The 15,537-nt window shown below is 35.7% G+C and overlaps 2 protein-coding genes across 5 annotated transcripts in view; both read left to right on the top strand.

Annotated features, from left to right (window-relative positions):
* The first annotated feature begins 3,327 nt into the window (after positions 1-3,327).
* Positions 3,328-6,459, top strand: pdcb (phosducin b). The gene is made up of 4 exons (NM_001177895.2): positions 3,328-3,360; positions 4,424-4,485; positions 4,938-5,086; positions 5,351-6,459. Exons 2-4 carry the CDS (start codon positions 4,440-4,442, stop codon positions 5,864-5,866), a joined length of 711 nt encoding a protein of 236 aa, NP_001171366.1. The 5' UTR covers positions 3,328-3,360; positions 4,424-4,439; the 3' UTR covers positions 5,867-6,459.
* A 5,757-nt stretch (positions 6,460-12,216) lies between these two features.
* The window catches only part of tprb (translocated promoter region b, nuclear basket protein), a 21,816-nt gene continuing 18,495 nt past the window's right edge, over positions 12,217-15,537 (top strand). For all 4 annotated transcript variants that reach the window (XM_078945927.1, XM_023954308.2, XM_023954309.2 and 1 more), the window contains exons 1-11: positions 12,217-12,425; positions 12,743-12,847; positions 12,933-13,006; positions 13,533-13,629; positions 13,719-13,822; positions 13,906-14,070; positions 14,306-14,398; positions 14,555-14,635; positions 14,773-14,860; positions 15,036-15,176; positions 15,275-15,375. In XM_078945927.1, coding sequence (XP_078802053.1) covers positions 12,275-12,425; positions 12,743-12,847; positions 12,933-13,006; positions 13,533-13,629; positions 13,719-13,822; positions 13,906-14,070; positions 14,306-14,398; positions 14,555-14,635; positions 14,773-14,860; positions 15,036-15,176; positions 15,275-15,375 — 1,200 coding nt within the window. In that variant the 5' untranslated portion in view covers positions 12,217-12,274. The remainder of the gene's footprint in view (positions 12,426-12,742; positions 12,848-12,932; positions 13,007-13,532; positions 13,630-13,718; positions 13,823-13,905; positions 14,071-14,305; positions 14,399-14,554; positions 14,636-14,772; positions 14,861-15,035; positions 15,177-15,274; positions 15,376-15,537) is intronic.

Genomic DNA, 15,537 nt, shown 5'->3' with positions numbered 1-15,537 from the left:
ATTAAGTAAACTGTCATATCAATTAATTTGACTGTAGTCCCCAGCATTGGACACACAGGAATGTATATACTCACTATTTTAAAAATAGTTTCAAAGTAGTTGTGTTGTGTATAACTAAGTTATGCCTTTGCTTTGTTTTGTTTTGTGTACTGTACAGTGTCTGTACAAGTGTTTAGATCAGGAGTCTGCAACCTGAGACTCCAAAGCCACACATGGCTCTTATACTCCTCCATTGTGGCTCGCTGGTTAAAGAACAATAAAAAGTTTAATTTTAAATAATAACTGTAAAGTAAAAAGTAAGTAAGTAGTAAAGCAAAAAAGTAAAGTAAAGTAAACTAACTTAAACTTTATTCAACTCACAAACAGTTGAAGGACAGTATGTATCACAAGTCAAACTATAATATTTTGACAGATTTTTATTTGCCACGTTCTACAAAATATTAATTGGAAGTAAGTAGTAGTAAGTAGCTAAAACTAGAATTAAGGCACACTTGATTTTCTAGATTTTCTACAAATTCAAGGATTTTAAGCTACAGTAGAGGTCACTTAATTAACTACGATTTCATTTTGGTTTGTGAAATTTACAGATTTTTGGCTAAAATATACCATAAATGGCAAAATAAACTGTGTTGTTTTTCATTGACATGACAATGCAATTCCTGCACTGAGATGATCCTATGCAACACAGGGTGTCTTTTATTTTGAAAGGAAGTCATGTGAACATCTTTAAAAAGTTATAAAATCTTTCATATTTAAAAAAAATAATGATAACTTGCTCTTTATGTCTATGTTTTGTTCATGTCAAAAACAACAGTATGTTTGTGTTTATCTTAATTGATATAATGACTTATATACAAATCCGTGTCCATGGGTTGTGGTCAGTGAGAAAATGACTTAGATTTATACAACTTTTTCTTTTATTTCTTTAAAAAGCTATAATTTTAGGAAAATCTTTTCAAACTGTGTAAATGGACACATTCCAAACAATTTAAGAGCTATTGTTAAATCTTTTGGTAGCATGTTTTATACAACTGCAGATAGATGGAGGCAGAAGATTAAAGCGGCTAAAATTGGATTGTAACCTAACACTGGCATACAATTTAAAAGAGAAAAATATGTTTTAAAAAGGCCATCTGAATCCTGTTTTTGGCTACACTGATCCAGTTATAGAACCTCCACTGATCTGTGTGCCTACTCTTTTTAAAGAGTCCAGTAATCCTTTAAGCTAATATAAACGGGACACAGACACATCCACCAAGGTCAGAAGTCAAACGTAGCTCCATGTCCCAGGAAATACTGGGAGGGTTTGGAGAGCTTTGCTCTTCCTATTTGCACTGTGTGACTCAACACTCTTTCGGGGAAAAGCTTGGATTGATGTGAGCAGGCAGAGCAGAGATTTACAACAGGTGCAGCTGAGGTATCTTCTCACGTATCATCTTTTACTGACTTGTCTCTAAAATTTAAGTTCATACTAGCAAGGCTTGATAGGGACAATAGAATAAAAAAGTGTTAAATCTATGAACTAATAGGCAAGAAATAAAACATAATTTTACTATAATACTTTTCTCCCTGTAATTTTATGTGAATTGCATTGTAATATAAAATGCATTTAGCAACTATAACTTTTGGTGAATAACAACTTCTATTAAAATCTGTATTTATTTAAACCCATGTTATTTTGCTGCAATTACTTGCTTTGTCAGCTGTCAAGTATAATTTGACTGTATTTGACTGCAAAGTACTGCATGAGGGTTTCATCAACTGTGTGACTGAAAGGCAGGGTTTTCCGTGAGAGCTGGCACAAAGTCTTTTGTGACTTTTCTCTTTGAAATCTGCAAAACACTGATGGTTATTGATGCTGAACTGTTCCACCTTGATTTTGTGGTTTGTTCAGACGTTCTCAGGAAATATAAGGCATGCTATTTGATGAGAAAGGAAGGTCTGCACACCTGCTGAAATATTTGGAACTCCTGAATGATGTGTCTAAACTCAGAAATGTCACATTTCATATATGTGGTTCCTAAATTATTGTTGTTCAGATATAATGTGTCTTTATTGTGTCTAATATGTTGATGTGTAAAAGTGAAGAAGATTCTGCATTATAACTTTGACATGCAACATGAAATTACACATACATGTCAGACTTATGCAAAGTGAGAGTTTTTAACCATTTTTGTTTGAACTCTTCTTTTAATTTTTTTTCAAATACTATTTTGAGCTTTGCCTGCCCTTCATAATAAAGTTGACTTTTTAAACATTCACTAACCTCTAACGTAATTTGTCATGGAATGCATGTTAACATACAACTAAAACAACTAGTATTTTCAAAGAAGCTGGAACATTTTTTTTTACCCAGTTCTCTTATTAATTAATACTCCCTCTTTCGGCTTCTCCCATCAGGGGTCGCCACAGCGAACAAGTCGCATGGTAAACTTGGCAATGTTTTACGCCGGATGCCCTTCCTGACGCAACCTTCTCAACTTATTAATTAATACAATTTACTAAAAATGTCATCACAAAAAACATGTGCCTACTTTTTTCTGGGTGTATAATTTCTATATTTTCTTTGGTCTATTTGCGTTTTGACAAAAAAAATTCTATCAGATCCCTACCTGTTCTATTTTCAGCTTTTTTTTCTTTACTGTCAAGGACATTTTATTATATTTGTTTTTGTGAAACAAATTTGAATGTAGAGCGAGTGAATAGGTTAATTTAAAATTGAAATTCTTGTGGAGGAAGTCTAAAGAAACAACAGTGGAATTGTGCTGAAAATAGTTGTGGAGCACATGACTGAGCATCACAGATGTACCCCACCCGTTGCTGGCGGAGTTTTGTGTTTCAAAAGGCTGCTGACGTGTGTTCACTTCCTGTAAAGATCAGTGCCTGGAGAACTTTGCATTTCAGACAAGATCATTCTTTTGGAAAGTTCATCACAGGGATATTGAGTTATTTCTTTAGTTAACCCCTTAATGGTCTGTGTGTTAAATTATCCAAACTGTTGTGTTGAATTAGAGTCTCAGGGACAGCCTGAAAGTTGTGTTCTGAACTTGTATTTTTTTAAAAGTGTTCCGTCTCTATCCTTTTAACCCTTCACATTGTGCAGTTAGACCTTTATCTAGAAGAGGCTTCTAATTCCTGAAGTGAAATCCTCTTAGGATCTGTGCTCTATTTCTGCTTGGTCCATGGGGTCTTTTTTTTCTTAAATCTCCATTACACCTATCTCATTGGCTGGAAAAGCCACACGCATGCACAGAGAAACACACTGTTTGACAAACAGATAGGGCAGTGAAGTGGTCGAGAGCACAACAGTGGATGGTTTGTAACTTACGCAAAGGGAGGACTTTACTGTGACTGTGGAAGGTAAGAAAATTCATTCAGAAAAATTAGCTAAACGTGTTTAGATCATACAAGTTGAGTTGTATATATATATATATATATATAGATAGATAGATAGATAGATAGATAGATAGATAGATAGATAGATAGATAGATAGATAGATAGATAGATAGATAGATAGATAGATAGATAGATAGATAGATAGATAGATAGATAGATAGATAGATAGATAGATAGATAGATAGATAGATAGATAGATAGATAGATAGATAGATAGATAGATAGATAGATAGATAGATAGATAGATAGATAGATAGATAGATGTGATTTCTGCACAAATTTTATCTTACAATTAGAAGATTGTTACAGAAAAGTTGAAAGGTTTTTTTACATGTGATTATTTGTACAATGTGAACTGGTGGGACAACTTAGCGTCTGCTTTTTTCACTTATGAAGGCATCTGTACAGAACAAATCACTTTTTGTTTTGTACAAATTTAAATCAGGGGTGTCCTGCTAAAACGTTTCAATTTAATGTCTTAATAACACAAAAAATAAAGACATATTTGAGGCTCGAGCTGCTGTTGTTGTAGAAAATCATTCCGTGGGAATTGGGAGTTAGATGGTGGCCATAAAGATCATTAAACCAGATCACCATCATGACCGCAGGAATGGAGGAGGACTTCCAGGAAAAGGCGACTTAATACAATCAGAAGTTTGGTTCTACAAAAGTCCCACTGTCAACTGCTTCAAACAAAAATAAAGCATAACTAATAAGACAGCTTAAAGCTTTCACTTTTATTTGAAAACACAGCATTTTACCAACTAATCTGGATTCTTATCTGCATTAACAGCAGCTTTGAGTGATCCTTGAAAGTAAAACTGATCTGTTGCAGTTCTTTAATCCGCTTACACTGCATTAATTAAATTAAATTTAATGGGACTCCTCTATTTCACACTTATGTTGTCTCATCATTTTCTTATGTTTTTAATTTACAAATAAAAAATACTTTAATTTTTCCTTTACTATAGACAGTAGAGAAATCTAATTGTTTGACCAACATCTTCATATCTTTTTCTCACAAAGGGAGCCGACCACAAAAATGTCAAACAAACTGATTGAGCTTGAGGAGAATGCGACCCACACAGGTGAGCATATTTTCTTTAGTACAGTATATCTCCATGTAGGGCGGGCGAGGACATTAAGTACTTGGTCTTATGATTCTTTTTGGGGGGGAATAGCTCTATTAAATAGGGTGGTTTCAAAAAAAGGTGGAAGGAAAGTCAGGACTGTGCAGAGTACTGGTACATTTTAGTAGATGCTCTAACCTTCATCTTGCGTAACATATAAGCAATTAGTACACTTCCAGGTTAGGATAATCCTTAAGCAAAACGGGACACATTAGCTGCTACTAACCCACTTACCGCATTGTGACTTTCCAAGGGATCATTTAAGTCTCAAGCTTCTTATGGAAAAAAAAAACAGAAAATAACTCATCTATACATATTTTTCTTTTTTTCTTTCTTTTTTTTCTTTGTAATCACATGATGGAATTTGCTGCTCAAATTTGAGTTTAATCTACCCTTTACTGTCTACACAGGTCCAAAAGGAGTCATCAATGACTGGAGGAGGTTTAAACTGGAAAGTATGGACCGGGAAAACCTGCCTTCCGCAAAAAAAGAACTGCTGAGACAAATGTCTTCCCCCAATAAATCAAAAGATGACTCCAGAGCAAACCTAAACCGAAAGGTACCATCTTTATTTAGCTCCTAACTAATAGAAAACAAAGCACAAAAGCTTATTTTTATTGTTCGTGTGGTTCAGTTGTTTTTTCTGTTCATCATGAACCACATTTTTAGATGAAGCTTTAATTTAGTATGAAGTATTAACAAAAAATAAAATGTTTCAGCAAATAATTTATTTCTTTGTGTTCTTGTGCAATTTTACCAAATTCTGTAAAATGCATTTATATGAAGCTTAACCTAGAACTATTTATTACATCATTTTTTTCAGATGAGTGTCCAAGAGTATGAGCTGTTAAAGGAGGAGGATGAAGGGTGTCTGAAGAAGTACAGGAGGCAATGCATGGAAGAGATGCACAACAAGCTCAGCTTTGGGCCCAGGTTTGAAGGCGTGCACGATCTGGACAGTGGAGAGGCCTTCCTAGAAGTAATTGAAAAGGAGCATCACAGCACGGTGGTGGTTGTCCACATTTACAAGATTGGTATCAAAGGTTGTGAGCAGCTCAACAGCTGCCTTGACTGCCTGGCCACTGAGTACCCCACCGTGAAGTTCTGCAGAATTGACGCTGTATCGTCTGGAGCCGCGGAGCGTTTTTCGGATGAATACCTACCAACTCTGCTGGTGTACAAAGCTGGAGAGTTACTAGGGAATTTCCTTTCCTGCACACAGCATCTAAGTGAAGAATTCTTTGCCACAGATGTTGAAGCTTTTCTCAATAGCTATGGTCTGTTGCCTGAGAAAGAGCTGCCCAAGCTGGAGGATGAAGAAGAAAATGATGTAGAGTAAATAAAGTGCAGCCACTGACAGAGAAAATAAGCTGTGTCAAATATCTAAGACTGGGAAGATTTCATAAATAAAATATGATGAGTATTCTTTATTGCCTTAGCAAATAGGAAGTCCATGTCAAGTTCTCTAGAACTCTAGTTCTGGATCATTTTCCAAAGGAGAAACAACATCCAAGTTGGTATGGTGGCTATAAAACACCAGACAGTATATGGGAGCAGCTTGTTGACTGAAAGAAAAGACATAACAATTACGTAAAAACTATTTTATTTTTTAATTTTTTAATTTTAGAGAATGCTACATACTGTGTCTTTGTAAAAAAATTATCTATTCTTCTTATAATTTTTTAGTCCTAGTTGATTGATATTTAATGTTGAAAACAATTTTAAAATAGTTTGATATATTGTTACTAAATGAACTTTAATGTATTGAGCAACTCCCATGTTTTTATTGCAAGTTCTGCAAGAGCCTAAAAAATACGTGAAGGATTGAACTTGTTTGACTGTCTTTTTTTTAAAAGCACTAAGGTTGACTGTTGTCTCTGGAAAAAAATTTATAAGATACATATCGATCAATAAAATATGACACCTGAGGACAAAATTGCTTTCTGTGCAGTGTATTAAAGTGGAGAATTAAGTGTTTTAAGTATACAACATTACAACAATATTACTTATCCAGAAGTGTTTCTATAAGTATTTACATCAAAAGAACCAAATGAGATGGATTAGGAAGTTTTTAAATATATGTATATTTGTGTTTTTGATTTCAATCAAATGTAACCTTCAGATATAATAAGATAAAAGATTGACATGTCTCCTTCTTTTTCCTTATTTGAGAGGTGGATCCACTTTGTAGACATGTTCTACAAAACCCTATAGAAAGCAAATATTTCATCAATGAAAGACACATAAAAAACTATGGTAGATGTCAAAAGAGAGAAGTTAAAAATGTCAACATGTAGACTTTAGGGCACCTTTAATCCTCAAACTCATCACCGTATTTGTTGTTTAACATTTTGGAAAAATTGAAGACACTATAGCATAAAAATGAAATACTTTCTAACAAGAGCTCTGCAAGATTTCCTGGAAAAGTCTAAAAGTTTATGGGAATAATTGATCAGGTCGTATCATTTTAAATAGTTTGTTTTTTGTTCTGTTTTTTAAATTCCACTGGCCCTGTAGGTTGAAGGCTTACAGTATTTAAACAAGATGAACTTCAGATGTTCAAATTAAACATGATAATGGTTGTCTTCATTATGTGTTAATTTACATGGTTTCAGAAAGTATAAAGACACTTATTGCAGAGGTTCTAAAAACAATGGGAAATTATTCCAATAGTCCATCCAGAACTGAAAAATGTGTGTAATTTGAAGCTAGAAAAACAACTAAAAGGGAAATATAAAATAATTTACCCAGTTCATGCTGTGTTCTTGTAAGTTTTTCCGCATTCAACAGTTGCAGAAAATACTTTGATTGAACTAAATTGTTTTGAAAAATGAGCAAAAGCCAATAAAATGTCACATCAAAATCTTTGTTTTGTTTGTTTGTTTAATTGTTCTGACCAAAAATGAATTTTGAAAATAAGCATTTTGCTTCCTGTCCACAAAATATATCATTTGTCAAACTCACTTTTTCATTTGCACTTAGTCTGAAACTATAAAACTAAAACTGAAGTTTTATGATTTCTCTGGGTTCACAACAATCTTCTTTCTCTTTCGGCTTTTCCCATCAGGGGTCGCCACAGCGAATCATCCTTTTCCACCTCACTCTATCATGAACATCTTCTACCCTAACATTAGCCAACTTCATGTCCTCTGTTAAGACATCCATATATCTCCTCTTTGGCCGTCCTCTTGCCCTCCTGCCAGGCAGCTCCATCTCCAACATCCTTCTACCAATATATCAACTATCCCTCCTCTGAACATGTCCAAACCATCTCAGTATGGCTTCTCTGACTTTGTCGCTAACACAGGCAACATGAGCCATCCCTCTGATGTACTCTTGTCTCTGTCTCACTGCAACCGTCTGTAACCCATAGAGCAGAGCTGGTCTCACCACTGGGTTAACAACAATAAAAAAATTAATTGTGTGGCCACAGTTACTATTAATTTTATTTTATTCTTTTAAAAATATGTTGGAGATGACCCGAAGATTCACATGTATCTGAAATACTTTCTTCCTTTGATAGAAACTGTCTCTGTTACTTCTGAAGACTAGTGGTAACATGTTTTTGGGATTCCACTGTATCACATTAGCAATCATTTGGCCTGCTTGCAGTTGGTTATGCTTTGCATGTTAAAAAAGAAATTCAAAGTATTTCTAATAACTTCAGGTTTGATAACAGAGGCGTTCCTGATATGCCCAGACTTGTCGGTGAGACTCCTGCTGACATGGATCACAGCACTTTATGCCTGAGAAAAGCTTACCAGCCAAAATAAAATCTCTGTGAGCTGCACAGAAGTTCCCCTAAGAACCTAATTCAAAGAAAACATGACGTTTTCAATGACAGCAGCAGCTAACACAGACATTTTTGCCAAAAATTTACCGGTAGGTAAGATTAATATTTTACGAAAATTTGTTTAAAATATTTTCCTCAATAGTCCATAAATCAATAAAACTAAAATCCCTTTTCTTCTTAAAACAGGTATTATGAGTGACATTTTGAACAGCCTTTGCGTGTAAAAGAGGTTCCAGATACTTTCCACTCAAGTTCCTGGACCTTTCTAATTTGTGTGAACTACAAAGTCTGATTAGACTCATGACCTGTTTGAAACAAATGTTTACCCCCGTGCTCATCCCCATGCCATCCCACCCACACTGTGATGTTTTGATCTCTTTCTTTGCTTACAGTGTTCTGCTAATTGGAAAACTTCTGTGCTTTTAACGTTTGGACTCCCAGAAACCCAGCTGTTACGCTCCAGTTCATTTACACAGAAACTCATTTCACTGATGTGATGTCATGACATCGTCGTGAGAACCGGGTTCAAACCACTCTTGACCAAACATGGCCAACGGATGTGGGAGAGGTGACATAACAGTAAATCCTGCTCACAGCATCTCAAAGTAAATGTAAATCTATTTTCAGACGCATTGTTTAGATGACGTGAGCCTCCTGAGTCACTGATGTAAGAGGGATGTATACCTTTTCTAAAGCCTATTACTAAAACTGATGTGATCCTAGCAAACAAGTGCAACAGAAAAAGTGAGGGTGGGTTTGTGCATGAAGTCACGAGCGTGAGTAACAAAGCCGTAATTCCTGCAGAAAAATTAATTACAGTCTCTTTAACACTCCCACACCACTAAGCTTTATATGGGTGGATCTGCTTTACGTTAAACAGGAAATAGGATTACCTACTTACAGTTGGTTAAATAACTGATTTCTGCTAAAACATAAAAAGCTTTGAAAAAAATGTTCATTCAGTGACTCCATGCAGCTGAGTCAGAAACAAGTACTGACAAAAACATATAAGAGCCAGGATAAAGGGTTTGCTCTGTAATGTTGCTATGGAAAACTATACATATTAGTATCCAGGTGTGACAGCCATTGTTGCAACACAGGAAAAAGCTATAATTGCTGGCAGGAGAAGTATATAATTACTCGTATGTCTTCTGCAGAAATACCCTTCAAATTATGAATTTCTTTTCCCACTGGGGGTATTTGTAAGAACACGCTTGAGTCTAAATTTCTTTCAGGTAAATGTGACAACAAGATTTAAATCACTGAACCTGAAACTGTGGAGGCAATTAAAAAGTCCATGTACCGTTCTTGAACTAAAGCTCAAAGCATAAAGTGTCACCACTGGTAAGACTTCAAGATTTTTTTAATTGTTTTCTGATCTTGTTATCACAATGAAAAAAGTGATGCAAGGTCTCTTAGCTTATTACTGAGAATTTTTGTTTCTGGCAAGCACACTTGCTCATACAATTGTGCTTTGTGTAACAACCAAAATAAATACACAGATTATTGCATTACCCTGTTAAACTCACAAATTAGGAGAATCATTAGGCATTCATAAACTGCATCATAAATTATCAAACCCTATCAAATAAATGGTGAAAATTAGTGAAAAAGCTGTCTATGTATGCAGTACTGGAATAACATTCTGGTAAGACTCTGGCCCTTTCCCCATTAGACCTTGTTTGAGATCCAGTTGGATGAGGGTTTTACTGGGCCTCACCATCACTATCCTCATTATCAAGATTACCGCAACTCATATATTCACCTAACATGAGTTATTTTGATGCAACAGAAACGCCACCAATGCAAAAATCAATGCAATCTGTCTGAACTACAGAGAAAAGTTGTAGAATGACAAAATGTAAAAATACAAACAACCGCCCATTGGTTAGGTAATTAGAAAGTGCCATGCAAACATACCTACATGAAGAGAATTAGAAGTCAGGAGCATAAAAGGTTTTCCATTAAATCAATATAATTTGTGGGTGTAAATGCAGTGTAACAATGTGAGAAGACACCCTGAAAAATACTGGAGAACCCAACATTACATTACACCAGCACACCCTGACATGATTTATGCCACTAGAAAACAAAGGCTGACCAACTGCCATTGGCTGTATAAGAGAACTGGACTGAGCGTCACTTCCGGCTCAAGCGAAATGAAACCAATTCAATAGCCATATTGGAGCCAGATGTAGGTAAACAGCAATTGGTCCGAGTTGGTCTGAGTCAACTTTGCTAAGCTGTCGCCAGTCAGGAATGAACTTGGACCTTAGTCAACACCCCTTCAACTGGAAGTGTGCCAGGCTACATCTGTCAATCAAAAATTTGGAATGTTCAAGATGGGGGCAAGCGAGCACCACATGCTTTTACTGAGGCATCTGTTTATAACTTGAATAACTTGCGATGAAGAAAGAATATCATGAAAAAAAAATTGGATTGGCAAGAACTTGTTAAAAACCGGTATCAGAGCAAGAATGATTATTCTGACAAATATAATGACTCAGTAATAGCTGTTTATTTCACAACAAAAGTCTATAGGATTTTGGCTTCTTGGTCCCAATGGGTTCCACACCTGAACCAACTGGTAGTGGGTAGGACCCTGAATAGCTATTTAAACAGAAAAAGAATGTGAGAAAGACCCTCAGAAGGCAACAGCCCTGTTCAAAAATCACTCACCTGCCTTTGCTCAACAAGCTTCTGGCAAAAGACATCTTAGCGGCTAAGAGGAGCAAGCAAATGAATAAAGAAAGAAAGAAATAGGTGGAAACCTTAAAATGGTAGACCAAGAGAAGACCTGTATTACTGCAATAGAAATGGTGAGGACAACGTTTGCAACTAGACTCCACCTTGTCTAATACACCAAATTGACACCAAAACACATTTGAAATCTGCTGGAAAATTCTACAGACCAAACACTGCTTTGCCCATGTGTTGCAACCCAAACTTTAATTTAGAAGAAGATTGAGCTCAACAAAACGAGGAAATAAGTTAAAAGATCAACAATATTTAATAAATTTTGAAATTCAACAATTTGGGATATACAGATAATTATTACCATCAGCTCACAAGACCAAACCAATGTATCTCTTCAGGAACAGTGATGGAGTAGCCCCAAGTGATATACATTTCTCCTTTTTGTTAACTCAAGTGACTGCTCTCCTTCGGTAGTCCTCCTGTGTGGATCAGTTGTCAATGTGTTTGAACCCTGATGCAAATGCATGATCTGCTTCTAATTAGTTTATCAAATCGCGAGTTGAGCTGCAGTGGTGTGTCTTTAACTGGATGCAGAAAAGCATTAGGGAAAGGTCAAATGGTAAATCCTTGTTCACTAAAACTTATAAAATTATTGCATGATTAAAAAAAAAAAATTCTTTCAGTCTATTCTGCAATGATGGGATCACCAGTGTCCTCCATGCAGTACAACATGTAAAAAGAGTAGTAAACAGCCCTGCCATTCGTCTTTGGTTCTCCATCTAAAGATTGATTCTCATGTGGAGGTGGAGGAATTTCCACTCCACAGACAGATTCATCAGATACACGTAGATAAAGAAAAATCTAAAGAAAACTATTTACCCCTTAATTCTTACATTTCCTGTCACCTATCCTGATATAACACACACAGGATGCATTTTCTGCTCTCTAGTGCCATCTAATGACAACTGCTGTTTTAGCCGTTATCATTGTCCTAAAGCATGTTGATTAAAACCATTTAAGAACCACACGCATTTGGAAAAAAAATGTTTGGGTTGATTTGTTTTTTTCAAACCACGCAATTGCGTCCATATGTACATGACAGTATCATGCTCTAAACAAAATATTACTTTTAACAAGCTGAGAAACTCCAGTTATCGTTGAAACACACATAATACACATTTCCCATAATGCTTCTGTGACCTTTGAGGGGCCAAAGCATCCAATGCGCATGCTCAGGCTGACTGTGTTGTCAGGAAAATGGCGGCACTATTGCTGCAGGAGTTGGAGGCGTCCGAGATTTCTAAACTACCAAAACAAATTCAAAACAAAATTGAGAAAATTATTTCTGATCTACAATATGAAGTTGATTCCCTAAAAGCACAGCAGGAACAATTTCGAGTAGACAGCGGTGAGTGTTTGGGCTGTACGCTGCTAGAAGTGTTTGTCTTCCTTCCCTCATGTCGTTTCTTATCAGTTAAAAAAGTCCGTAAAATTAGCTTTAAATTACAAACATTAAACAATTCTTCAATTACGGTCTGTAACTTTTAACAATGGCTTCATGGATGTGTACTTGTATTTACAAAAAAAAATGTTTTAGGGATAGCATATGAGGCTAAAAGCTAACTTGTGTTAGCTATAGCAACAGTTAAAATTTCACACTAAACGTTTAGAAACGTATTTTTTAGTAAGTAATATTGACCATATCACGCTCTTGTCTTCGCACAGAACAACAGTTTTTTGAAAAAGTTAAAGAACTCGCCCGATGTCAGGAAGAGTTTTTGACCCAGACTCAAGAACATCATAAATTAAGAGTAGAACTTTCTCAACTGGGTAAGAGACATTGTTAATATATTATTCACACATGTTGACGATTAGCTCGTTAAGTTGCAATTATTGGTTTTTATTTTTCCTCCAGACCAGGAGCTCCAAAATGCACGTGAAAAGAACAGGGAACATGAATCTGCACAGGATAAGTTGTCCTCTGAACGGGTAAGAAAACAAAAATGATCATGAATCCAATAATGAGTTACTGTTAATCTGATTGGTTAATTTAGGCATGCTTTACTTTTCTAATACGTATCATTTTCCTTTGTGAAGTCAGAAGTTGTTCCAAAATATAGCAGCAACCTGGATTAGATGGTATTGTTTGTAGCACAGATTTTAAATAATAGAAATTAAATAGTTCAGATGTATGTAATGGCAATAAAATATACATATGATCAGTGTATATATCCCTGCTTTGTGTGGGACTACTCCTGTTGACCGAATAAAATGAGCTACAGGATTATTTGTTTAAAAAAAAAGGCTACAGAAATCCAAACACAGTCTCTGGGGCAAAAAAGATGCCTATTAAAAAAATTTGTGGATACTTTTTGGGATTTAAAAATAATGGCTTGAATTGTATGAAGGAAAAAGCCAAAAACAATTTAGCTCACAGTCATACAGTTTTTCCTAAAATCTGTGTTAATAGTCAAACCAGATTGTATGGTTTATTTACGCATGTGCTTCTTTTTAGACTTTGCTGTCGAAAGCCAAAGAGAATCTGGAGTCAGAAAAGCGGGAACTTGTGAGAACTTTGGAGAGGAGATCCTTGGAGGTTGAACATTTGAATGGTATGAAGAAGTAAACTAAATTGTGACCTTTAAAACCTTTATAGGGTATGATTAATGCATTAAAAGTGGCATTCTGACTGGTTCACCAGATGATTTAAAGCAACTAAATGAAAAGTTGGTGGAGGCCAACACTTCCAAATTAGCTCTGCAGATGAAAATGGATGAACTTGAAACAGCAGAAGTTAACATAAAGGTAAAGATTATTTTTGTCCAATATTTCACTTTTGATTTTATAAGCAAATTACAGATTTAGTTTGTATCCATTTGTGTTTCTAGTACAAAGAAAAGCGAATGGAACAAGAGAAGGAACTTCTGCATGACCAAACATCTTGGCTGAAAGAGGAGTTGAAAGCCAAAACGGAGGAAGTTCTGTCTCTGTCACGGCAAAAGGGAAACGAAATTCTAGAGCTGAAGTGTTCCCTGGAAAATAAGCAAGATGAGGCAAGTACTCATGTTATCCAGGAAAGTTGGGATATTAAAAAAAACAAAACAACTTTCTTTACTTTTTTCACTTTAGACTTGATCAATTCATTCATTTGTTTTTGTCCCTTTCAAGGGATAGGCTCCGGGGCTGCTGGAGCCTATCCCGTGGGCGAAGGCAGGGGACAACCTCGACAGGTCGCCTGTCTATCGCAGGGCTCTTCAATCTATTGACAGTTCTTTTTTTTTTTTTCAGCTGAATAAACTCCAGGATCAAGTAATGACTTTGAAGTGTTCAAATGAGAATCTCCAGAAACAAAATGACGACACGATCAACAAACTGAAAGAAGTACGTTTTTCAGCTCAATACATGTGGTGCTGAATAATCATCACTAAACTATCAAGTTAGTTTTTAGGTCTATGAATTGGTGCTTAGTCATCACCAAATCTTTTGTCCTCCGTTTAACTGGGCAAGTTTATTATTATTTTGAAATATATTTTTTAGACAAAAGAGCAACAAGCCAGCATGGAGGAAAAGTTCAGGAATGAGCTGAATGCCAACATTAAGCTTTCAAATTTGTATAAGGTAAGCTCAAGAAATAAACCTCATGCTTCATGAAGGCAGATTACTTTATATGACCAGGATACGGAATTCAAATTTACTCTGTATATCATGTTTATTAAAGAGATTTCTAGTTATGTACTAAATTCTTTTGAAACCAGGGAGCGGCAGCAGATTCTGAGGCTAAAAGTGTGGAGCTAAGTCGAGCAGTGGAGGAGCTCCATAAGCTCCTGAAAGATGCTGGAGAAGGTATGTGGCAACATTTAGACTTCACAATCAAAATTCACAATTTTGCTCTGGTTTTTGTCCTAAATCAGAAGCTGAAAGTGCTTGTATTTATTTTACCAATAATTTTAGTCCTGCAGTTTGCCAGTTAAGATATTTTGTTCCATCAGTACTTTCCTGTTTTCTTTCTTGGCTACAGCTAATAAAGCTCTGGAGGAGAAAGTGCAGGAAATAAACATTGCCACAGACAAAACGGTGAATGAGCTAAAGGAAAAGATTCAGAGCCTTGAGAAGGAGCTTGACAATGCCAATGAACTTCTGTCAAACTCTAAACTTAGAGGTTAGTTTTTTCTCATATCTTTCCCCAGTTTTTGGGTATTTAAAACTCAAGCACTATTGAGCCAAACTAATGACTTCTAATCTTTTCTTTTTGACCAGGCGCTGGTAACAGATCTGTGCTAACAGAGGAGCAACTGATAACTATGTCCCCAACAGCCGCTGCCGTGTCTAAAATAAGACCAAACATGAAGTTGACTGAGGTTTGCAACTTTTTTTCAACACTTCAATTGCATAATTCACCATAAAACTTCGGAAAACCAGTTGATAAATTAACTTCCTCTCTGTTCATTCCTGTCTGTTATTTTAAGACGACCATAAAACACATTGGCTTGCTCCCTGTTCTAACATAAGGTATTTGTCTT

This window comes from Oryzias latipes, chromosome 4 (assembly GCF_053564925.1).
Source record: "Oryzias latipes strain Hd-rR chromosome 4, Olatipes_Hd-rR_3.1".
In the NCBI taxonomy this organism is placed as follows: Eukaryota; Metazoa; Chordata; class Actinopteri; order Beloniformes; family Adrianichthyidae; genus Oryzias; species Oryzias latipes.
The sequence above is the reverse complement of the archived record's forward strand: the minus strand, read 5'-3'. Positions and strand labels throughout refer to the sequence as shown.